Source organism: Aureobasidium namibiae (assembly GCF_000721765.1).
Source record: "Aureobasidium namibiae CBS 147.97 unplaced genomic scaffold scaffold_19, whole genome shotgun sequence".
Lineage (NCBI taxonomy): Eukaryota > Fungi > Ascomycota > Dothideomycetes > Dothideales > Saccotheciaceae > Aureobasidium > Aureobasidium namibiae.
The window spans coordinates 240,710-263,984 of NW_013581190.1; the positions used below are offsets into that span (position 1 = coordinate 240,710).

At 50.8% G+C, this 23,275-nt stretch overlaps 7 protein-coding genes across 7 annotated transcripts; 2 read left to right on the plus strand and 5 right to left on the minus strand.

Annotated features, from left to right (window-relative positions):
* Positions 1–189: 189 nt before the first annotated feature.
* On the minus strand, positions 190–4,071 carry M436DRAFT_85182 (meiotically up-regulated gene 190 protein; the record flags this gene model as incomplete). The annotated part of the gene is made up of 5 exons (XM_013568529.1): positions 190–2,227; positions 2,278–3,200; positions 3,260–3,634; positions 3,685–3,720; positions 3,775–4,071. The coding sequence occupies 5 exons, from the start codon at positions 4,069–4,071 to the stop codon at positions 190–192; spliced, it is 3,669 nt and encodes a 1,222-aa protein (XP_013423983.1).
* Positions 4,072–6,188: 2,117 nt separating this feature from the next.
* On the plus strand, positions 6,189–8,452 carry M436DRAFT_55299 (RabGAP/TBC; the record flags this gene model as incomplete). The annotated part of the gene is made up of 2 exons (XM_013568415.1): positions 6,189–8,309; positions 8,375–8,452. 2 exons carry the CDS (start codon positions 6,189–6,191, stop codon positions 8,450–8,452), a joined length of 2,199 nt encoding a protein of 732 aa, XP_013423869.1.
* Positions 8,453–9,082: 630 nt separating this feature from the next.
* Positions 9,083–9,547, minus strand: M436DRAFT_85184 (uncharacterized protein; the record flags this gene model as incomplete). The annotated part of the gene is made up of 1 exon (XM_013568530.1): positions 9,083–9,547. One exon carries the CDS (start codon positions 9,545–9,547, stop codon positions 9,083–9,085), a length of 465 nt encoding a protein of 154 aa, XP_013423984.1.
* A 2,847-nt stretch (positions 9,548–12,394) lies between these two features.
* On the minus strand, positions 12,395–14,648 carry M436DRAFT_55251 (DUF726-domain-containing protein; the record flags this gene model as incomplete). Its single annotated transcript, XM_013568401.1, has 2 exons — positions 12,395–13,647; positions 13,697–14,648. 2 exons carry the CDS (start codon positions 14,646–14,648, stop codon positions 12,395–12,397), a joined length of 2,205 nt encoding a protein of 734 aa, XP_013423855.1.
* Positions 14,649–16,127: 1,479 nt separating this feature from the next.
* M436DRAFT_75861 (uncharacterized protein) lies at positions 16,128–17,000 on the minus strand (the record flags this gene model as incomplete). Its single annotated transcript, XM_013568531.1, has 1 exon — positions 16,128–17,000. One exon carries the CDS (start codon positions 16,998–17,000, stop codon positions 16,128–16,130), a length of 873 nt encoding a protein of 290 aa, XP_013423985.1.
* A 1,690-nt stretch (positions 17,001–18,690) lies between these two features.
* On the plus strand, positions 18,691–20,478 carry M436DRAFT_11556 (uncharacterized protein; the record flags this gene model as incomplete). The annotated part of the gene is made up of 1 exon (XM_013568353.1): positions 18,691–20,478. A coding segment is annotated over one exon (1,788 nt), but the record flags the coding sequence as incomplete, so codon positions are not given.
* Positions 20,479–21,498: 1,020 nt separating this feature from the next.
* Positions 21,499–22,142, minus strand: M436DRAFT_66982 (uncharacterized protein; the record flags this gene model as incomplete). The annotated part of the gene is made up of 5 exons (XM_013568489.1): positions 21,499–21,615; positions 21,680–21,772; positions 21,847–21,917; positions 22,043–22,089; positions 22,132–22,142. 5 exons carry the CDS (start codon positions 22,140–22,142, stop codon positions 21,499–21,501), a joined length of 339 nt encoding a protein of 112 aa, XP_013423943.1.
* Positions 22,143–23,275: the final 1,133 nt, after the last annotated feature.

Sequence of the window (23,275 nt, forward strand, 5' to 3'; positions counted from 1 at the left end):
CAAATCCTTGTGCTGAATCATGGATCTGCCTAATCACAACTGAAAGAATGACTAACGACTGTGGGAGGACATAATTCGTCTGCATTGTTTATGCATGATATGAATACTACTCTGGGGGAATTAACGTTAACTAGAAGAGGACTACAAGAATGAAAGGTAGAACCGTGATGTGCAAAGATGCTGCTGCATCTACGTTCCAGTCTCAGTCTCAACACCGGGTTGTCTACCATTGAGGCCACCCGTCATCTTGTTCTTGATCTTCCTCAACCCAATCTTGGTCTCGTCCTTGGCAAACTTGAGGTTGCGAGCTGGTTTCCACTGCATCAAGCCGCGCTGCTTGCGCTCCTCAGTACGCTTGTTCTGTGCGTTGTGGTTCTTGATACTTCCTCCGGTGTTGGGGTCTGAGAATGTGGAGTTGGTACCGGCGTAAGAGTCGTAGGAACTTCTGCCGCCAGTGGTGTCGGTGGCGAATGACTCTCTGCCTGCTCTTTCGCGTTTGTTGCCGCCTCGATTCTCTGAGTTGTCGGCGTCCATGATACCGAGATCTTGCGAGGAGTCATCGGAGTCACTGTCGTCGTCGGAGCTGGGGTTGTGAGGATCGTGAAGAGGAGGTTCCGCACCAGGCTCGCGACGCTTTCTGCCTTGCGAGTCCACGTATGCCTTGGGGTCTTCGCCAAAGGCTCCACTCCAGTCAGTGCCTTGCTTACTGAGCCACTTTTGCTTCTCATCGGGCTCTTCCTCTTTGAGGATGTCGCGGCCTTCTGTGAGAGACTTCTCGTGTAGAGCTTGCACACGATCAGGCATCTCCTTTTCAACTAGTCTTGTGCGAACGCCTTCAGCAAGACAAGCCTCCCAAGTCTCGTAAGTCTCGCGAGACTCGTTGTCGCTCACAAAGTGTTCGTGACTCTCATCCATACCAGCCTTGAAGCGACCAGTAAACCTTAGGCGACCAACCTCCTCGAGGTCTTCCAGGCCAGGCATAGCCTTGTCTGCATTGTCTTCCGTAATGTAGTTCTGAGTCAACCTTGCCGGGGCCGAAGTACGCCAGATGGGAATGTCAATCTCGGTTGATTCGTTGTCGACCAGATGCTGTAGCCAGAGAACAGCGTGAGCATCAGCCTTGCGCTTACCAGAAAGGTGGAACTCAAAGACAATAGGACTGCGGTAGCGGTACTTGACAGGAAGGCGTATGGGCTCCTTCTTCTCGTTGTGTTGAACTTCCCATTCAAGGCCGTTGGCAGTCTTGTGACATTGTGTTCGTGGTAGCTTACCAACTGAACCACCGGTGCGCATCTTGAGCTTAGCATGATGACTGTAGCCAGTTGCAGTAATTCTCTCAGAGAGGAATTGGAAGGTACCAACGTCCCAGCCAAGCATGTTGGGAGGGAGACGAGTTTCAATGCTTCGGAAGAGAAGAGAGATACGAATGCGACCAAAGCCGATACCACCATCGAGAGGGTACCATCTGGTAACTTGCGAGCTGGTCTCCATGACGTCGGACAACTTGAGAGGCACAACTCCGAGGATGGGATCGTGCTCACGGTTGCGAGAGTCGCGAACGGTGACTGTAATGACAGCAGATCTCCAATCGCGGACGAATCGCTCAGTACCAGCGTTGAAAATAGGCTGACTGCTAACTGCCTTGGCACGAGTTCTGTAGACCAACTCGTCGTTGTAGAGGATGGTACAGTAACTGGTAGGAAGTTGATCTCCCTCTTCGTCGGTACCTTCGCCGCTAGGCTTGGCGGGTTCGTACTCTCTGCCCTTGCGACTGCCCTCTGTACCCTTGATGTTATCAAGTTCGAGGTTGACAATCTGGTGAACGACGATGCTGCAAACACCACTAGGCCATAGAGGGTCCGGAGGTGTGTGTTGGACGGCATCATCAGTATCAGTGTTGGCTACACCCTTGTCATCTTGGAGCTCGGGCTTGTCGCGAAGGTTCTCAGGAAGTGCGTGGTTCTTGCCATCGGTACGAAGAGCAGGTCTGAATTGAGGCTTGCCGAAGAAACCCACCTCCCAATGGAGCTCTCCAGGCATTTCGCTGTCGGAGTCCATGCCAGCAAGCTTGGAGACTTGAGGATACATCTTTCCGGGGTGCTGGATCATCTTTTGCATGGACAGCTCAACCTTTCCGACAATGTCGTCAGCGGTGTGACGGTCGGAATCCCAAAGCTCGACACTCAAATTCTCGTCGGCCTTGATCAGCTCGGGAGTAACGAGAAGACTATATTTTTGTCAGCATAGGAATCAAGACAATTTAGCGATGCAACTTACGCAGCAGTTTCTTCCCAGATAGGGTTCAAATCGTCGGTGATAACACGGGTACAGTACATAGGCTTTCCATACTTGGAGAAAGACAAGGTGATGTAAGGATCGCTGCCTCCGTACTTGCTACCACGCTTGTCCTGCTTGCTCAGACCAACAGCACGATGGATGCGGATCCACATGACACCCAGAGCTTGGACGTCCTTGGTAATGTCGTCGCCTTGAAGCATAGCCCTCATGTCAAGAGACATAGACTTGGGGGCGACGTACATGCTAGCAGCCGCGCCAATGGCGTAGTTGACGAAGTTCGAAATGAGGGGAAGGTTGAGAATGTTGACACCCTTCTCAACCATGGGAATACATCCGGCCTGAACGTGAGGGACGCCCATGAGTGTAAAGGTCAGAGTCTTGAGGAAAGGAGGTTCCGGAGTCATGGCCATGCGCAGTCTGACAGTACCGACTAACTCCTGTAGCTCGACGAAGATGGGAAGAGGGATACCAAACAGTCCCTTGATACCGAGATAGAAGACCAGTTGCATGTGCATGTTTCTGGCTCTGTCCGAGGCTCTCTTGCCAGAAGGAGCAGCGTGGTATGCGAAAGAGACTTCGAGGTTGTAATAGTCACCACCCTCCTCGTCAGCAGCGGCCTCTTGCGGGTCCTTGGTCTTCTTGTTTTCCTCGTGAATCGCTTTCTTCAAATCCTTCATGTGCTCATCGGGAAGAGCGCGCAGACTGAGGATGCGGATGGGATTGCTGCCTTGGTTGATTTCGGCAACGCGGACGTTCTCGATGACACCGGGAACGGATGCTTGCATGACATCCTCGAGGGTATCGGCGACACTCTGGAACATATCCGGATTGACGAGGCCCCAAACGACTCCGAGCAAAGTATTCATCCATTCGACTGATTCGGGGAGGAGATTGGCTGTGGCCTGCAACGTGCATGTCAGTATCGCTACGTCTTTAGACGTCGGCTCCTCGGCGGACTTACGGTTCTGCCTCTGGTCTTCTCACTGTCCCACTCGACTTCTCTGCCACTACGAATGACCTCCTTGGCCCAGAGGAAGATACCAGAAGCCACACACATGGCCAGAGGGATGAGGCCTTTGAGAGAGCCACCAAAGATGTTTCCGATAAACACGACAGCAAGGAAGACACCAATACAGAGACCGGTTGCTTTCTTCTCCATGGCAGCGAAGAAGGGCTCATAGCTGACGGATGGTGTAGGGTGAAACAGAATGTTGGTCTTTTCGCCGTGGATGGGTACGTCTGAGGTGCTACCTTCAGCGACAGGATCCGGAGGGGCGGTGACATCTTGGTTGTGCTTGTACTCGTCCATTGGTTGCGACGGGTCGGTCTTGACGGTCTAGATTGTGTCAGCCTTGTAATGTGCTTGTTATCGTATGCGCAACATACTGTAGGCTTTCCCAGATTCGCGTTCGGTACAGAGAGCTGCCCGCATGTCAGAAAGCTGTAGTCTCGTAGATCAAGTACATCATCCCATACCATGGGGTTCTTGGCCGCATCTACCATCTCCTTGTTGACATCTTCGATGACTACCTCCTTGCCGGTGGTTGGGTCGGTGACTTTTTGCTGGTTCTCCTTTGCGTGCAGGTTCGACTCCTGCTGGTGAGGGACTGCATCGCCATTCTTGTTGGCAAGCTGTTGCTTTCTCTGCTCCTCGATCTGCTTGTCGCGAGTCGACTTGTCGCGATCTAGTCTCTCGATAAACTGGTTGATGGTGGGGATCTTGTTGTTGCCCGAGTAGTGTCCACCAGGGGCGTGCTGCTGCTGATCCGCCATGGTCAGCGAGTCGGACCGGAAGGGAGGTGGAGGTGATGGTGGTGTAGAGAGAGGAGAGAAAGAGCTAGATCAAGGTATCATTCGCTTCTCCACATGCTACACAGCGTTGCCTTGGCCAGCTCGCGATTGACGCACGAAACTGGGAATGCCATCGAGAATGGCGCGTTCGCCAAAAACGCATACGTCACTGCCAGTGGCTTTCTTGTCTGGTGGCTGCAGCGAGTGGAGCGCTCCCGTTGCAACTCCTCGTCAATTCCTGCTCAAATCGTCGCCCAAACACTTGGCCTCAATACTCAACAGTTATGGTTATCACTCTTCTCGTTCCCGGTAAGGGATAGATACAGAAGTCCGACATGTCTATAGTACCACTCCATCTGCAGAGGGGTGCCGATTCACGACGCAGAAGTGATAAGCACAAATGCGGAGGAGAGAGCATTGACCAATAGAGCCGAAGAGCGGTCCCGATCTGGAGGACCAAAAGACTACCATCTCCCAGCTGGGCATCAGGCTTGTTTCTCCCTGCTTCTTGTTCCTTGGTTGTAAGACCTTCGACAAGCATGTCTGGCTGCTTCACCTCGTCCATGAATTGCCGCCTTTGTATCGGCGGCAGATCGGTAGAATATCAGTTAGTCGTTTGTGACGATACTGGTCTCATCCTATATATCGATGGTGATATAGTAGACTTAGAAGAGGGCATCATCGCTCCTGGGCTGCTAGAGTTATATGCCAATGGCTTACTAGGGTTCCATTTTGCAGGAATGCATTCAGAACATGAGGATGCAACCTGGCAGAGGCAGTTAGATGCGTCACTAAGAATGTGGCAGACATGGTGGGAGACAGTAGCAGAGGCAAGCTACTATAGACGTAGGTAGTAAGGCTTAAGATATAGCAGAAACGATGAAAGTAGAGACTCTTTATGCGCATAGAGGACTGCTTACATACGCAGAGACGCGTGTTATTCATATATAGATAACGTCGAGTTCGGACATGGTCGTTGGCTATGCCGGTGCAATGCGGCTCTCAAGTTTGACCGAGCCAACGAAGATGGTGTGTTGAAAAGGGGGAAGGCATATAGAACGTGTCACTTCTAAACGCAGCGGACTCGAACAATGTTGTTCATTTGCGAAAGCTAGACGTTTTTTATCATACGCACAGCAGGGTCCACATGGACTGCGGGGCGGGTTTGTGTGTTTAGCATGGCTTCAACGGCGGTTGCTGCGAACTGTCAGATGCAAGAACATTTTCATTCAGGAGTAGAGAGAAGCGTTAGACCGGTCGCGATAAAGGGATAGCAACGAAGAGCTCCGAGCTGTCACTTGACCAGCCTCACACCCTACCTCCAAGACTTCAGGAACGCAACCCAAGCTAGAGTCTGACCAGCCATCCAGACACCGACGTCGACAAACAAAGCCTGGACCAACCACTTTATACGACGCAAATCACGCCCGCTCACGACTTGCATCTCTTTTCGAATCGCAGACACTCTCTTGCACATACACTAGCTAGAACGACATGTCTGAGACTGAGCCCAAGCACAACGACGACACACTGCAGCAGCCAGCGCATGCCGACACCCACCAAGAGGACGACAGGGATACAGTAAGTTCCTCGCTTAGCCACACCATCAACTCTCTTTGTTGTCTGCTTTTGGCTCCCATTCGCGTCTGAGTCCGCCCGTGACTGATGGCTCTCAGGACACATTCGAAGATGCTCCCGACACGACCCCGTCTGACGCTGCACATGCCGAACAGCACGACTCAACCAACCATACCATCTCGCATCACCGAGACAATGCCGATCATGACTCTCGCATAGCCACCAGCGAGCCGCCATTGAACGACACAGCACCCAGCCTTTCCACATCTATTGCGCCAGGAGCATTTGACTCGGACGACATCCAAGACGCCCTCGCCGAAACATCACATGCTGAGAAAGAGTCTGCCTTGGAGAGCGAAGGACAAACTGCACAAGAAAGCCGACCATCGACAGCACAAGGGGACCATCACGCGACACCCATCCCCATGAACGACGAAGCCGCCACAGCTGCAGGAGCCCAAGACAAGCGATCCGGCATCGACATTATCAACCAACTCACACCCGAGAACGACCAAGACGACATGCCTCGAGCTGTCAAATCCCGTCAAAACACCCTCGAATCCGTACCCGAGCTACCACCCGCCCTACCGGAGAGAGACACCGAAAACGAGCCTGTCAAAGGTCTATCTGGTGACCTCCCCACTCTCAACTACCCTCCTCCGCCACCAATTCCGATTCAAAAGTCGCAGACTTACATAGTCTCGCCCACAGTCGAGAAGCCTCCTACCACACGGAAAGTCTCAAGTCCATTTGCCTGGTTCTCACGAGCTCGAAAAGCTACATCTCCCTCTAGACCGACCAGTCCACGGAGGAATACCGCTTCGTCACTGCAGAGCTTGACAACGAATCCCGACTCGAATGACGATGCTTCCCATCCACCTACTTTGAAAGACCGTTTCCACATCTTGCGACTGCAGGGCGAATCAGCCATATCGACAGATGAAAGTCTGGCTCTGCCTCAAGGCCGCCAGGGTCGTGCTGGGAGTCTACAGAGCCCCACCAAAGAGGATGGACAACTAAGTCCTCCATTCACTCCTCGAGCAAACTCCTTCTCCGCCATCTCATCACCCACCACAAAGCTTCCTCCTGGAACTGTTTCTGGAGACGCTGCTGGACCATCCGAGGAGCAGGGCGCGGTCAATTGGGATCTTTGGCAGTCTGTTGTCTACGAAGGTCCTTCAGCTGTCGCGCGTACAAGTGGAGACGAATTCAATCGCGCTATCGCTAATGGTATTCCTCAGCCCATTCGTGGTGTAGTATGGCAAGTCATGGCAGAGAGCAAGAACGATGAACTGGAGCAGGTTTACCAAGAGTTGGTCGCTAGAGGCACTGACAAAGAGGTTATCTCCGCATCTACTGTTCGTCGTACTAGCGGCCACGGTGACGCAGAAGTGATAGCTTCCTCCGCCTCTTCTGTGCACTCAAATGTTTCTGCAGCCACCTCTCCTCAGATCAATGGCACTGAGTCTTCGACATCACCAGAGAGGAAGCGCAGATCAAAGGATGAGACTGCTGCTCTGCAGAAGCTCGAGAAGACCATCAGACGCGATCTCGGTGCCCGGACAGCGTACTCCAAGTACATTGCGAGCGCAGGTCTTCAGGATGGTTTGTACGGTATCTGCAAAGCATATGCTTTGTATGACGAACCTGTTGGCTACGCTCAGGGCATGAACTTTATTGCCATGCCTCTACTATTCAACATGCCAGAAGAGGAGGCATTCACCCTCTTCGTGCGGTTAATGTCAAAGTACAACCTCCGATCGCTGTTCACTGCTGAGATGACCGGCCTTCATCTACATCTCTACCTGTTTGAGCGCCTATTGGAAGACTACGAGCCAGCACTCTACTGCCATCTCCACAGACGTGGCGTTCCTCCGAACTTATACGCCACGCAATGGTTCCTCACTCTGTTCGCCTACCGCTTCCCTCTCCAACTCGTACTCCGCGTGTATGATCTCGTGCTCAGCGAAGGTCTAGGCGCCATCTTGAAGTTCGGCATCGCACTCATGCAACGCAACGCCCAAACGCTACTGGGAATGAAAGACATGGTCCAACTGTCCACTCACCTCAAAGAACGCCTCTTTGACGTCTACATCGATAAGTCGCCTTCCGCAAACTCGATCCTTGAATCAGGTTTCTTCGGCTCCACCTCCGGTGCAACAGATAAGGAAGTCTATCGCGCTGACGAACTCGTCCGAGATGCCTGTGCCGTAACCATCACACCCGAAACACTCGCCGCCTATACCTCTGAGTTCGAAGAAAAGACCCGTCTAGAGAAAGACAGAGAAATCGAATTAGAGTCCCTACGCAACGAAAACGCAAACCTCAGCTCACGAGTCCGCAAACTCGAACTCCGCACTCAGCAATCCGATGCCGAGCACGTAGACCTCGCATCCTCACTAGTCCGCACGAAAGTCGAGAACGACTCCCTCCTCGACGAAAACGAGTCCTTGAAAATGCAAGTCGAGGAATTGAGGAAGATGGTAGATAAACAGCCCCAAGAAGTCGAAGAGAAGTTGAAGGGTGAAATGGATGCGATCATGCAGAGAAATATAGAAGTGCAGGGGCAGAATCGAACACTGGAAGAGCAGCAGCAGGAAATGGAGCAGGAATTGGTGGGGACGAAGATGATGTTTGCGCAGGTGAGTTCTTGCAACCCGTGATTTGTGATGGTTGAAAAGGATGATGCTGACAAGAGAACCAATAGTTGAATGCGGAACATGATGCTCTCAAGCAAAAGATGAGGGATGTGCAGAACATGCTGGCGACCACTGACTCAAAGTGATGAGAAGCACTTCCTTTGCTTTCTCCTCAACATCAAATACCTTGAACGCACACAACCCTGCTAACAGAAGAATTTATCAGCAAGGCAAGCAGAGTTGAATCTCTTGCTGTCTTGTACGAGACTGTAGAGCAGAGTAGTGCCTCTCCATTTTTCTCCTCGAGAGTGGTCGACCAGACCTTCTTTTCATCAGCATTTTAGCCATTCTTCCCTTTTTCCTGTTCAAAGGAGGCACAGAGAGAGATGACTTGTATATACAAACTTTTCAATTCGGTGCCAGATGAGTATACACTCTTCGCTAATCTGTCTGCCGTGAACTTCTCGCTCTGTGTTGTGTCATTGCAAAACTTACCCAATGTTCCTAGCTATCTCCCGACAAGGCTGTCGAACCAGTTTCTCAGAACACAAGTATTTGAGAAACTGTCCAACAAGCTGTTGTTGCAGCAGCGCACTCACTCATCTGCCTTTATATACACGTACATTCGTCACACGTTATTCGAATAGGGGAAGACGGAAGACTTTTTGTTGTATGTTAAAGACTTGTCTGGGATTTCTAAAGCTCATAGTCCTTCCCTTTGCCATACTTGCCTCTAGTAGTCCTCGTTTTCTCCTCCTTAAGACTATCTTCCACTATCACACTTTCTTTCCTTTACCCTTTCTGCAACTTTTTCTTGTCATGCCGCTGCTGACACCTTTTGAGGTTCCATGATGGGACGAACTTGATGGCCTCGGCAGAGGGCTGCTCGTTGCCGGCGAGGTTGAGGAGGAGGTAGGCTGCGAGAACGGCTCTTCCTTTAGTTCTTCTACTGATGTTTTTGAGTCTCCAGGAGAGAACGAGATTGAGGGCCTTGGCAGAGAGCTACTTGTTGCCGGCGAGGTTGAGGAGGAGGTAGTCTGCTTGTCGCCAGAGATGAGCTTCTCAAGACGGCCACCTTCAGCGTTGGCACCGACGGAGAAGAGGACGAGCTGTATGTCTTCGGCAGAGAGCTGCTCGTTGCCGGCAAGGTTGAGGAGGAGGCGGGCTGCGTGGACGATCTTGCTTCTGATTCTTCTGCCGATATTTTGTTCTCCAGCATAGGATAGACTTGATGTTCTCATTAGAGGGCTGCTTGTCGCTGGCGAGGTTGAGGAGGAGGTAGGCTGTGTGGACGTTTTCTACCCTGGTTTTTCTGCGGCATTTCTTGTTCCTCCAGCAGAGGACGGACTCGATACCCTCGGCAGAGAGCTGCTCGTTGCCGGCGAGGCTGAGGAGACGGTAGGCTGCTCGTTGCCAGAAAGTTCAGAGATGAGCTTCTCGAGACGGTCACGCTCAGCGTCGACACCGACGGAAAAGAGAACGGTGTTGATGTCTTCGGCAGAGGACTGCCTGTTGCCGGCGAGGTTGAGGAGTCGATGGGCTGCGAGCTACTTCTTTTTGGGTGTCTGGATGCGTGCAAATCTTCGATCGACGGGAAGTTCTGCTTTCCCTGATCCACACTTTGCATCTGCGCATTGGAGGCATTTGTGTCGCGCACCAGTGACTCCTTGTCCCTCATACTCCTTCCGTTTTTTCTCCCGTGGGTGCAGCACTCTGAGGCCAACTAGTCTGGCTAGAGGCTACCACTCTGAGCGCTGCAAAAAGAGACTTTAGGTGTGGAAGAGCAAAGAAAAGGGAGATGAGTACTGACGAGGACCGCCTGGAATGATGGTCGACTCAAATCGTGGACGAGGGAGGCTGGATGATGCAAAGTGGGATGGTGGGAAAGGATACACAACGATGAGAGTCATCTCAGGGAGAGCGCGTGAACGAGGTTGGCTGCAAGATGGAAGTCGAAATGGCAGATAACGGAGTGGACCAGGCTGAACAAGACATGAGGCTCGCGCTGTTGCTTTCCGAGCAGTAGTGAGGATGATCAGGCCGGCGACGGACGCCGCGTGCAGAAGGGCGTAGGAGTGCTTGTGCATCTGTCCTGGAGCCAGGTGACGGTCCGAACTGTTTCACAGCGATTCCAGAGAGAAATGTCGACCGACGAAGGAAGAGAGGAGAAATGCAACGAAGAATGCTTTTTTATCCCGCGCGGAAGGTCATAAGCTTGAACTGATCGATGCTTGGAAGTTGCTCGTAGAGCTCGACGGTCGAAGCGCGCTCTTGATCTCCAGGACACAGTGAAGGTTTTTTTTCGCGAGCAGCAATGCTTTCCAGTGGAGTGTTGTCAGATAAGTCGCTATGGTCAGGTTGATGTCGACGCCGTAACGGCTTTCTTTGGCAGTGACACAGGGATGTGCGCACCGAGAAAGATGAAAGACTACGTTGGTGAACGGGGGAGAGCTTTGTTGGTCAAGAAAGGAGGACGTGTTGGCGGGGAAAAACACACGGCGAGGTATGCCTCATTGTTCGTGCGGAGATGGTCTCGGTCCTCAAGTGGTTGACATCCAGAGACAAGTCGTTGGTGGGAGTCGATAGCAGTGTCTCTGGCAATAGGAGGACCTTGTTATCCGAGGTCTTCAGCTTTTGATTTGGCGGAGGTGAAACAGCTATGACTCGAAGACCGAAGTGTCGGCTGAGAAGTCTGGTTTCTGTCGGGCATTTTGAAAACCTCATGCTACGAACAGTATGCCTAATAAAAGGTACCGAACATCTGGAGGATTTGTCGGTGTTGCTTCTGCATTTCTTAGACAACGCATAGTATCCCTGTAGGGACCAGACGCAGATGCGTTGATCACGCGGGACCACGCTTGACTATTGTGCGTAGCAGACTAACGTAGAACTTAGTCAAAAGGCTCACAGGATGGGAAAGAGCTAGTCAATCACTTACGCGGAAGAATTCCTACCACATGGCATTACTTCATGTGGGCGTAGGCTGATTGCTCCTTGAAGAAGGTGAACCAGCTTATCGGGCGGCTAATATGTGTCAGCAGGGATGTAGGGAGTGAAACGGATGAGCGACATACAACGATCTAAGGATCTATGAGTTTGAAAGTTTGTGTTGAACCTCACAGGGACACGACATCCTGTGAGGCATACTAGTGCATATCCACGGCTAAAACGTGGATCTAGTAGTTGTCGTTTGGTTTGCTCGCAGGGCATCACTTCCTGTAAGCAAGCGCATCCATTGGCAGCGCGTTGCACAAGTCAAGAGGCGTTGCGCTTGGACGGAATGGGGCGTGATTGTAGAAGATCTGCGCAGAGTCAGTGTCAAGGTCCATGAGACCGAAGACTGGGAGCAGCTCACCTCATGCTCTGAAGTGCTGCTTTGGAGGCACCATCATCTGGAGACGTGGTCGTGCGCAGATTCAGTGGCACTGCGCAGTGAAGATTTCCTCATGCTCTGAACAGTATACCTAATTAAAGGTACTGAACGTCTGGAGGGTTGTTGTCGCTTCGCGTTAAGCACTTCCCCTACGACCATCTGAACTCCCTGATTGAGTGATCTATCGCTAATGCAATGACAGGTCGGGCTTGGGCTGATTGTAATTAAAGTAAGTAACTGAAGAGGGATAGAGGAGGGAAGGTGGGTGGGCGAAAGAGAAAAAAATTATTGGTTGGTGGGAGAAAGAGAAAAGAGGAGCAAAGCACCTTCGCGCTTTAGATATGTGGTGGGCGTTCGGGAAGGCTTGGCACTCACTCCCTGTCACCGAGTGAACGTTCTCAAAGTGAATGAAAGCCATTGACCATTGTTCTTCCTGGTCCAGACATAGCAATGCACAGTGCGTTCAACAAACAGGACTTCATCCATTGAGATAACAAGTCAAGACTTTCTCTGGACTCGTCCCGACGCTGCAAGGTGCTGTACATTCTTGTAGCATGGACATCGCTTTGCCTCGTTGTAGGGAACGTGACTGTGGTGTGACCCATCCAAGGGCACATTCATGGTGTCATACTCTACACTCTGTCATGTTTCTTCAATAAGATCGTGAGTGACTGCAGCACGCTGCCTTTACGTACCTCAGCACGCTAGAAATCAATCAAATCAAACTGCTTCCAACAGCTCCAGCTGCACCGCCGACATCCTTACTTGCACCCTGTTCTCCAGTTCTTGGGCTAGCAGTCTTCTGCACCCAGTTCTTAGCTTGATTGGCCGCACTCGATGCCGAAGCACCACCGGCCTTGAACCAACCCATCATGGAAGCTTCATTCTTTTGCTGCACTTTGCCCTCCATCTCCTTGACTTCTGCTTCTGAGCTTGCACCTTCTTTAGTACTGGCTTCGTTTTGCTCACGCTCTTGTTTTTCTGCCTTGGTAGCTTCTTCCAATGCCTTTTCTTCTTGCTCAACAGCTGCGAGATCAACGTCTTCGAAGCCAATCTTGCGGAGAATGCGACCACAGAGGTAACGGTATGACGTGTGGTTTCCAGCAACAAGATCAGTGACATCAACGTTCTGGACGCCGGGAACGAAGGAGACGGGTTCCAGACCTGCGACACCATATTGAATGCTCGAGGAGCGGTAGAGGAAGCCAAGAATATAGTCAGAGGTCGAGTAGACGTTGACGACCCTGCCCGTGCAGACTGCACGCATCAGACGCCAGTCTGCTGCCGTCGAAGGAGTAGGTGCACCAAGTAGAACCACATTCTCGACAAGTCCGAACGCTTTTCTTGCAGCCAGAGATTTCAGACAGACAAAAATGACACGAGCGCCGAGAGAGTAGCCGACCAGCGTTACTGGACGCTCGCCTTGTGCGCGATTGATGAGAGCGTCAGCGAGGACTTCTCCTGCTTTGTCTGCACGGGACTTGGCCACGCTGAACGGGTTGTCGATGATTCTGCTGACTTTGAGAAGACCTAAAGGCCACAGCGCAGCGGTCATAGAAGCAAAGATTGTTCGTTTGATGATCTCGCTCTTCGCGTACCCCCATGCTGCTGAGCGAATCATCGTCGTGATGGAGTTTCCAAGGTTGAGTAGAGCCTGTAGTTCGAAGCGAAGGGCAAAGGTTTCCATTTCTGGTCCGATGACTTTCCATGGCTCGACAACTTCGTCGGTCTCGGTCAGCCAGCCAGAGATACCGATTGCAACACGTAGACGACGAAACTCTTTGTCAATCTTGCGAGGCTTGTGGTATGTGCGAACAGGGACGAAGGAGAAGTCTTCAACTTCTTTGGCGTATGCGTCCATCATCTGTCCAGTCATGCGACCGCCGTATGCACCGAAGAGACCTCCGACGATGACAGAGCTGCTAGCAAGAGTGCCAAGATATCCCGCTGCTGCAGTTGCTCCAAGTCCTGTGCGATAGTTAGACAACAGAATTTAAATGTCACAAGTCAGACCTACCAAGACCACCCATGACTGAACCAATACCAGCAGCTACAAGAGGCGCTGCCAGACCTCCAGTAACTCCAATGAGCGCTGCTCCCGCTACTGATGCCAGACCGACCTTCCATTTCCTCGAGCCCTGGTTGTCTTCCTGCTTCTTCTTTGTTTCGTCGTCAGCCTTCATCTCGGCAGCAGACAGCAATCCGCGGGCAATCTTGTTTTCGTCATCGGCCAAGAAGCTGGTAGACAGGTTCAAACTACTGGTCAAGTGCAGAAGAAGCACACGTGAGTAGGCCGAGTAGTGTTCGAGGCTCAGCAGCAAGAGTAAGACTGAATGAAGGATCAAAGCACGATGCTGCTCTTCGAGCTTCGCCAGCGGGGTCTCTGTGGGTGGACACAACTCCTTGAGTGCCTTGCTGACACCTTCGTCGTATCTGGATGTTTCGGGTGCCTTTTTAGGTGGTACGCGGGATGTCTGCGCATGCGCTTCTTTCTTTTGAGACACAGCCTCCTCGCGTTGGTTGACGACTTCTCCAATACGCAGCAGGACAGAATCGCGCCAGTCGTCAAAGTGCTGTAACGCGGCTTTCTGTAATTCCTGCATCTTGGGTCCACTCAGTTCCTTTTCCCTTTCTGCCTGCTCTCTTCTCGCTCTCTCTTCGTCTTGTTTCCTCTTTTCCTCTGCTCGTTTCTTCTCTTCCTCGGTGGCTGCGACATTCGTGTTGTCGGATTGCTGAGCGGTCTCATCCACCTTAAGCTTCGACATCATGTCTTCCATCTTTCCGACCTGGTCTGGGTCGAAAGTATCGGTGATGCCCTTTCTCATCGTCTCGGTGCAATTGGCGACAAGCAAGGTAAGGTCGCTTCGTGCTTGTGGTGTCGGCAACACCGATGTGAGCGACTGCTCCTCTTCATGTTGCTGTTGTTGCTCGCCGCCTGAGCTCCACGGGAGTTTTGAGAACATGCTCATCTTGATGTTCAGATGATCTGTGGCATATGTTATCAAGGTAAAAAAGGTTAATCAATCTGGAGCAGTTGAGCCAAGGAGGAGGTGGAGTTTCATGCTTCTCATGACGTAGTTTCACATGCACGAGTCGTCATTTCAAGCCTCCCTGCTTGGAAATGTTTGTCACAGCACAGCACCAATAATGCTCAGTTTCTTGGTTAGTTTGGACTCGAAGTCGAGTTTCGTGAGCTCTCTCCGAAAACGTCGCACTCGATAGGCTTCTCTATGTATGATCATAGCTCACTGCATCGCTTCAGGGCTTAAGAGAAGAGACTCGGATGGGCACCTGTGACACACTTCCCAATGCGTCGGAACGGCATGATGCCTCCATCACCCTGTCTCTGTCTTGTACCACCGGCAACACGTCTTCACTGTGATTGTATACATGTATGAAGGTCTTGAAGAACAATGCAGGCCCATTTCTGATGTTGCGATAACTTCGTGTTGATAGAGTTTTGGTCTGGACGAAGTCATGCTTGTCTTCAAGACATATAACAATGCCTCAGATCATTTCGAGTACTTGCACAAAGCGGATAATTCTATGACCCCATCTCCGTCCCAGTCGTGCTCTGGACAAGATTGAGTAGAGGAGGCCAGGCGTCTTTGTCGTTGGGCTGTTTGTCCGAAGCAAATTGCGCCATGTCGTCGAAGCACAATAGAGTTTCCCTCCAGATATGACTGGTCTCGATTGCGTGTTCTCCAAATTCCAAGTGATGTTCCATATGTTTACATCTTCGCGTACTTGCCTAGAGCTTCGGATACAACGTACATCCTTCGAGTGACTGGTGGCCATGCTTTTGTTCACAAGTTGATCTCAATCGTGGTCTCCTTCCGTGCAACGATACAGATACGCAGATCAGCGACGACATCAGTAGATTCACATACGTTAATACCTTGCACGTGGACGTACTCGACTGATAGGAAGCGGACCAGTACTGAGCATGAAAGTATCAAATTCCTATTGTGATATCATGAAATAGAGAATGGAGATGATTAAGATGCGCAAAAGTAGAGAATCATGAATGTGCTCGCATTCGAGCATCGCGATAAGAGAGCTTCTTTGAAGCGTGCGCCATCCGTATGGGCAAAAATTATGAAGAACAACGCTTTGTGTAGAGAAAAGAAAAAACAAGAGTGAAAGTATGAGGCCGTAAGTCGTAAATCGTGAGCCGTGAATCGAAAGAGCCGTGAATGTTGAGTTCGAGGGCAGTCTTGGATATCGTGAAACAATCGTGATGTTTCGTGAAAGGTCAGGATGATGTGGATGTTGTTGGACGTGAAGGAAATGATGAGAAAAGATAAAGAAAATGGCAAGACCAATGATGTGTTGAATCATCAAAGGATCTCGGTGAGAATGAGAGAGTAGATGCAGGTCGAGATGTGACTTGTGAGACTGGACTGACGATGCAGTGATATCAACCTGTATATCGTTGTCGACGTCTGTCAAAAATAGGCGTTCTGAGGGTCGAGAGCTGCGAGAAGGTCGTGACCGAGCAGACGAGCAGCCTTGCATCCGTCGTATGGGTCCGCGTTGGTAGTGTCGTCCGCATCATTTTTCTCCGTCTTGGTAGTGTCCCCTACACTGTCGTTCTTCGACTTAGTCGTGTGCTCAAAGTCGCCGTTCTCTTTCTTGTCAGGAACTGGAAGACCGGTTTGAAGATCTTCATCATTCGGGAGACCAATCTCCCAATCGTAGGTGAGAATCTCCTCCTCGGTGGGAATGTGATTCTCCATGATTTCGTCAAATTCGTGAGGCTTCAGGTAAGGTCGGACCGTCCAGTTCATAGTCTGATTGCAAGGGTATCGAGGGGCAGGAAAGAAACGACGATGAATGTCTTTGCTAGCAATTCTGTCATTGCCCTCGAATTTGAGCTCTTGTAAGCTAGGAAAGAGGGCGACGGTCGAGGTGGCTTGAGCGTTGGCATATACGTCGGCAGGGTACACAAAGTATTTATTGTGCTCATAGTCCTTCTGCCAGATGGTTGGCATGCACAGCACAGGACTACAAGTGGTCTGTAAGAACTTTCCCTCCAGAGGACCAGCATTGATGTATTGGTAGTCTTCGTCGAAGATCTCAAGGAGTACCGGGGCAAAGATCTTGCCACCGAAAGGCTTAATCGGGATGTCGACAGCTTGATGTCTCTCCAGATACATCTCTTTCTCCTTGGCCATCTTTGTTGCTTGTTGCTGAAAGTTAAAGTGTTCTGTGAAGAATGGTGACTCGGGGCAGAGATGCTTCCTGCCTTTGAGCTTACGTTGGCCCTCCTCACGGGCTCTGACTCTGGGTGCCTTCCACTTCTTGGTGTTGGAATGCATGTTGGACGTCGGTGTAAAGAAAAGGTTCCATCGGGGTTCGAACGCCGGTTTTGAGATCACGTGAGGCAGCGACGGCTAGGCAGCGATCGAGACAGCTGCCTGTAGTTCCTGTTCACTTATCTCGATACTGAGAGCACGAGTTCTCGTCACTTAGGGCGACTCTGATCCGCCAAATTTCGCTCACTTATGCTGTCAGTTTCTCAGCTCCCCAGTTCCACGGTGACCACCCGAACAAGATCGTGCATTCTGATGGAAGCTAACTATGCCATCATCAAAGCTTGGAGTTCGGTAGACGGTGTGGGTAGTCAGTTCATGGTGGTGCAAGGGGCTTTCGCAGCTCCTATCGTTGCAGACTCATTGCCAAACCTACGATATATCTCCATAAAGGTCAATACTGCCTGCGGTTGACGTATTGAGGCGAGATGCGTGACGAGCCAGGGGTGCCAGGAGCTTAGCTTCCGCGGGCGAAATGACAAACCCAAGAATACTCTGAAGTATTGTATACATAACGAATCAGCACTTGAGTTTGAGATCTCGAACAGAGGTCCCAGTAGACTGCCGACCGAGGCTGAGTGATGCAAGATCTCCGAAGGACGACGAGTATATGAGCCTATAATCAAAAGTCATGGAAATATCTTAGCCATAGTGTATATCCACTGAGATGTCAGCACGATTGACCTCCTACCGGTCAGAGTAAATTCCAGAAAAAGTTTGTGCACTGTTGTGGGATGGTTGTGGAAGAGCAAGCTTTCGGGAGATGAAGTTGAGATATTGGCACGTGCATGCGTAAACAGGCTTGCTTACATTGCCCAGCCACAATGTGGCTGCGTACGTCAGAATGCATTTCGATAAAGCGGCAGCGAGGCGCTGATGTTTTTTGCTCGGGCTTCTCGTCTCAAAACTCGCCATCGTGCGTAGACGAGAAGTCTCCCAGGGCGAGATACGGAATCGCCCTGCTAACGACAACTGGGTCGACATGCTCTGTCTGCTGAATATGCTTCGGTGTATCGAAATAGACAGAACATGAGGGCCTTGGGTTGGGCGGCTTCTTTGTTCGCGCATGCGCGTTGCTCTAACCGCCCAATCAAAGACCCGACTTGCAGCTTTACGAATCCGTCAACTTTTCCTCTTACAGGGCGCTAACAGAGACAGCACTCTGGGCAGGAATCAACTCCCATATCCCAGAATAGAGACTGGCACGAGTGGATGGCGCGTGAAACTGTTGACTTGGAGCCTTGCTCTAAGTCTCAGACAGCGAGGTCTGTGGCCGCACGACTGGGCCAGGACCGACAACCAGGTAAGCCAATGCATGGGTTTCTTTGTTGTCGTTCAAAAGCAGCCATTGTCTTTATTCCCGTACGCTCCGCAATCGACTTCGTTATTGTTTTTCTTTCATTTTCGTATCTTCACTTCTGCCGACAAGCGCTTCTGATTGCATTATTGTACATTCAACCTTTCCAGCAATCCAACTCGGATCATTGCGCCGCACTCTCCGTCCTATCAACATCAACTAACGCATATCCTGCTGGTCAGATATTCACGCTCCGTCACCTCAACCATGTCCTCCGCAGAGAACCAACAGCATGCTTTTCCGGCTGCGCCTCCTTCTCTATCCGCTGGCGACCATGAGATGCGGAACTACTACGCTACGCAAGATGTACCACGACCGTCCTCCGATCAAACATCATACCTAACACCATACCTTGGCCTTCGAGCTAGACTCTCGCAGGTTTGGATCAACCGTTGGACAATTCTGATCCTTCTCGTCCTGATCCGGGCACTACTCGCCATTGGAAGTGTGAACACGAACTTGACTTCCGCAAAAAGAGAAGCACTCTCTGCTTGTACTGGCGTGGAAAATGTCGGAAGCGCTATGGCGAGCATGCCTTATTACATGGCGTCTGGCGTGAACGAGCTCACCGCATCAGGAATCGAGAAGGCTATCAACGGGCTAATGTCTATGCTTCTGCTCAGCATCACCGTACTCGAGGAGGTGTTTGTGTTCTACATCAACCTGCTCACCTCAACCTACGTTTGTCTTTTCACTTTTGCCGTTGGTGGTAGCTTACACGTTGCCATCGATGTTGCAGAAGACGTTGGAGACTTTTTGAACTCCACCGCCAAAGGCGTAGGTAACGAACTCGGGGATGCTGTTGAAGATTTCCAAAAAGCAATGAACAAATTTACTGGCGCAATTGAAGATGTTGGCAGTTTTTTCACCGGAAAAACCGAGAACATTCCCGACATCAACTTGAACTCATCAATCGCCAAACTCGACGCACTGCAACTTCCTTCTGGATACGACAAAGGGTTGAGTAATTTAAACAACTCCATTCCGACTTTTGCTGAAGTCCACAACGCAACGAACACTGCTCTTCGCTTCCCATTTGAAGAGGTTAAACAATTGCTCAATGAGACGATGGGCAAGTACACCATGAACCGATCGATATTTCATGTTCCGCAAAAGGAAAAGCTCACGTTTTGCTCCGACGATGATGGCATCAACGACTTCTTTGATGACCTCGCGGATGTGATAACGCTTGCCAAGAAGATTTTCCTTTCGGTCCTCATCATTGCAGCAGTCCTTGCCTGTGTCCCCATGGCTTACCGAGAAATACGTCGTTGGCGTTTACAAGAGCAGCGAGCAAGAGCTATCAAGCATATCAACGACCCCATGGACGCTGTCTACATTGTCTCGCGTCCGTACATGGCCGATTTTGGAGTCAAAGTTTCGAACCACTTCTCATCGACCCGTGCGCGGACACTTGTGAGGTGGGCAGTCGCCTATGCCACGACTACACCAGCCTTGTTCGTTCTTTGCCTTGCTATCGCCGGCCTTCTTGGTTGCCTGTGTCAATACATATTGCTCCAGGCGATCAGGAAAGAGGTTCCAGAGCTCACCCAAAAAGTCGATGCTTTCGCTGATAAGGTGCAATGGTCACTCAACAATGCTTCCCTAGCCTGGGCTGTTGATACCAACCATGTTATCAATACGACAAATACCAAAATCAACGAAGACATCTTCGGCTGGGTCAATACCACAACTGGAGCAGTCAACAACACTCTCAACCTTTTTGTCGACGGGATGAATGACGCGATCAACGCTACTTTCGGTGGCACGATCCTTGAAGAACCCGTTCAAGAAGTTGTGAACTGCTTAATCACCCTCAAGATTGAAGGCATCCAAGAAGGCCTGACCTGGGTCAGTGATCATGCTCATGTTGATTTTCCGATGGTCAGCAACGACACTTTCTCTCTCGGAACCATGGAGAAAGTCAATAACACTTCTTCCGGCAACAGCTCAATGCTTTCGGAACCAGACAGTATTGACGCAGGCGATCAAATCTCTCGAGCGGTTCTGGTCGTAGTGCGTTCACTGGAAAAGGCTGTGAGGCAGGAAGCTATCATTTCAACCTGCGTGCTGCTCATCTATGTACTGATTGTGATCATCGGACTTATCCGAGCTGGTTACATGTTGGCTCATGCTGGCGAAGAACCAGCGCCAACCGATCAATACCCCAAAGAGCTCAAGAGTATGCCTCCGCAGAGTTTCTCTGCCACGCATGCATCACGCACTAGCTTTTCTCGCAGAAATTCTTCGATTTCTTCACGAGTGCCCACCTACGAACAAGCAACCAGTGCAACGACCGTCGACACGAGCGACAACTCAGCAAACCGCCTCAATGGCCAATCATACACCCTCTCGCCTCGCAAGTTTCAACTATCCGACTACCCAGGCGTCACGTCGCCAATCTTGAGTTCTGGCTTCAGCCCGAGCGAAAAGGTCGGTTTCGTTGGCGCCCAAAATGTCGAAGCTGCAACACGTCGACCTACGCACATTCGTGCCAGCAGCCATGGCAATTTTGCAGAAGACCCGTCTCCCGTTTCTCCAGCAAGCCCGCAAAGGAGCAATGCTCATTTGCAACCACAAGATCCATTCGCCGACCATGCCCGGTGATAGCCTTCTGGCTATCGGCCCACACATGACCTTTTGAATTCCGTTGGCCGCGTGAATTCTTCTGAGTCACCCGTGGGCTACGGGACAATGGTCGACACCTGCATATAGGGAGACTTTAAATATGCTCAGACCTGGTTTTGGTGTTCCAGAGTCCCCATTCTCTTTCTCCTCCCGAGTTGATGCTGCTCTGTTTTTCTTAAGCAGATGCCGCTCCTCCGCAGGAGAAAAGAAGCGTGATGATCAGTCTTTGGTCTGATCGGTGCACGTTATAAAACTGATGTTAACAAGAAAAAAAAGAATCTTTGTTTTTATTGACCGGAGTCGCCACTGTGTTGTGCTCTCTCTTGATGTATGTCTCGAGCTGCAGCTTTGGCGCGCTCTACTTTTGCGTTGTCGGAATTCCTCACATCCGTCTTCTTCCGGTAGTAGCAAATACTCCTCCCAAGCCTCACCCTCCCGCTTGACCTTTGGTTGCCTCGCCCGCCCAGAAACAAATTGGCAGATGAGTTGTAGGCTGGTTGAGAAGGAAGAAGACACGTTTCATACAAGGATGAGAGTCGTAGTTTCGACATTGGTAATGTTCCGGTACTCGAAGCCCCATCCATCCCGTCCCTCTACCCGACGATTCCAAACAACCCGCTGCCCTCTCAGATACCGCTGTATGGGTATGCATTTCTCGCTTCTCTCTTCGGTCTGCAGACGTCGCTTTTTGCTGTCTTACGCAACGTCTGGCCTTGTCCTTCTTGTCCTCGTCTTGCCGCTCTTTCGACTCGCACTTTGGAGCTCGTCTTGCCCGTCGATTGTGGCTTTCTGCCTGTGACCGCCAACACGAGATGAAGCACATGTCGAAAGACGGCAACACGAGATGCCTGGAAGCACAACTCTCACACACCGCGTTGCACCAAAAAGACACCTCTCGGACAAGAGCGAACCCAGATCATCGCCCACACACCGAAGCACTGTGTTGTGTTTTTTTTTTGCAGCAACATCATTGGAAACCGGGACTATGGACCGGACATATGGGGTATGGCGCTCACTCGCCTGGCTCCTAACACTCCCGCGAATACCCCTTAGACCGACTTACTCTGTGGGAAAAACGAGTGAGATACTGCGAGCTCAGTTAATTGCTGACTGGTAACGAGCGTTATGATCGTGACAATGTGTTTTACTTACGCATTGCTCATTGAAAATTTTGATAGATTATGGCCTGAGTGCGGCTGTTTTCAGAAAATGCAATATCCTTGTCCTCTGGATTTTGGGTTGGTTTTCATAAGTCGCTTGCATTGGCTCTTGCTCGCAAGAGTCTCGATGCAACCGCCTCTGCGGCTATTTTGGCGTTCTTGGGAGTTTATCTTTGTTTAAAAAGAGGAGAAAATTGGCAACACGGGTTCAAAGGTCAGGTGTTAGCAAACCAAGGTCTTGGATCCAGTTGTTTGGGGAGGAGAGCAGAGAAATGCTGTTACTCGATAAGCATTTGGCAAAAACAATCTTTCCTCCCTTTCTTTTGTGCCTCCCTTATGTAGAAATTTAATGCCACATTTGACACTGAGAGTTGTTTTGTTCCCCTGTCTCCTAAGGATTTTGTGACTGTCACTGATCGACGAACCTCGCTGCCTTCCTCTAATCTCTGGAAGAGCTGCGCTTCTTTCTGGAAGTCCAGACTGCATGGTTAGAATCAACCAACCATGCTCCCCTCTCCGCTCCTGGAAGGTTTGTGTGTTGTCTTTCTCCACAAAGTCGTGATTGTTATGATATTCTACTCATAGTCCAACGTTATTCACCTGCAAAAAGGCCAGGCTTCCCACCACTGTTCAAGCCATTCTTAAGCCACCCATTCACCAGAGCGAGCGCCTAGCTATCCATACAATGAGAACAGCATCTTCAAGCCATGCTACTTCCTTCCCCATCGAGTGCCACAGCCAACCACAAGTAGCCACCCACCTCTGACGCACCCATCCGCACTTGCCCTCGCAATATCGAACTCCATTTCCTAGAGGATAGCATTCATTTCTAAGCCTCTGATCATATCTTCCAGTCGGAAGCAACGCCTCATACTACTGCAGAGGCTCTGGGAAGTGTTGGCCACGGAAAAGGGCACGCCCGCCAAATCGAGCTTCCCACGTGAAAATTTGACCCGATGCGGGCACGCAAACTCTCGCGCTAACTACAAGCAGCTAATCTGACGGTCGTATCCGTAGGTCGCCTCTCGATACCGCGAGAGCAACAAGAGTCCCATCTTGTGAAGATGTGATAAGGTCTTAATATTATCACTTTGAGCTATATCAAAAAAGCAGCTGGCACAGTACTCGCTACCATC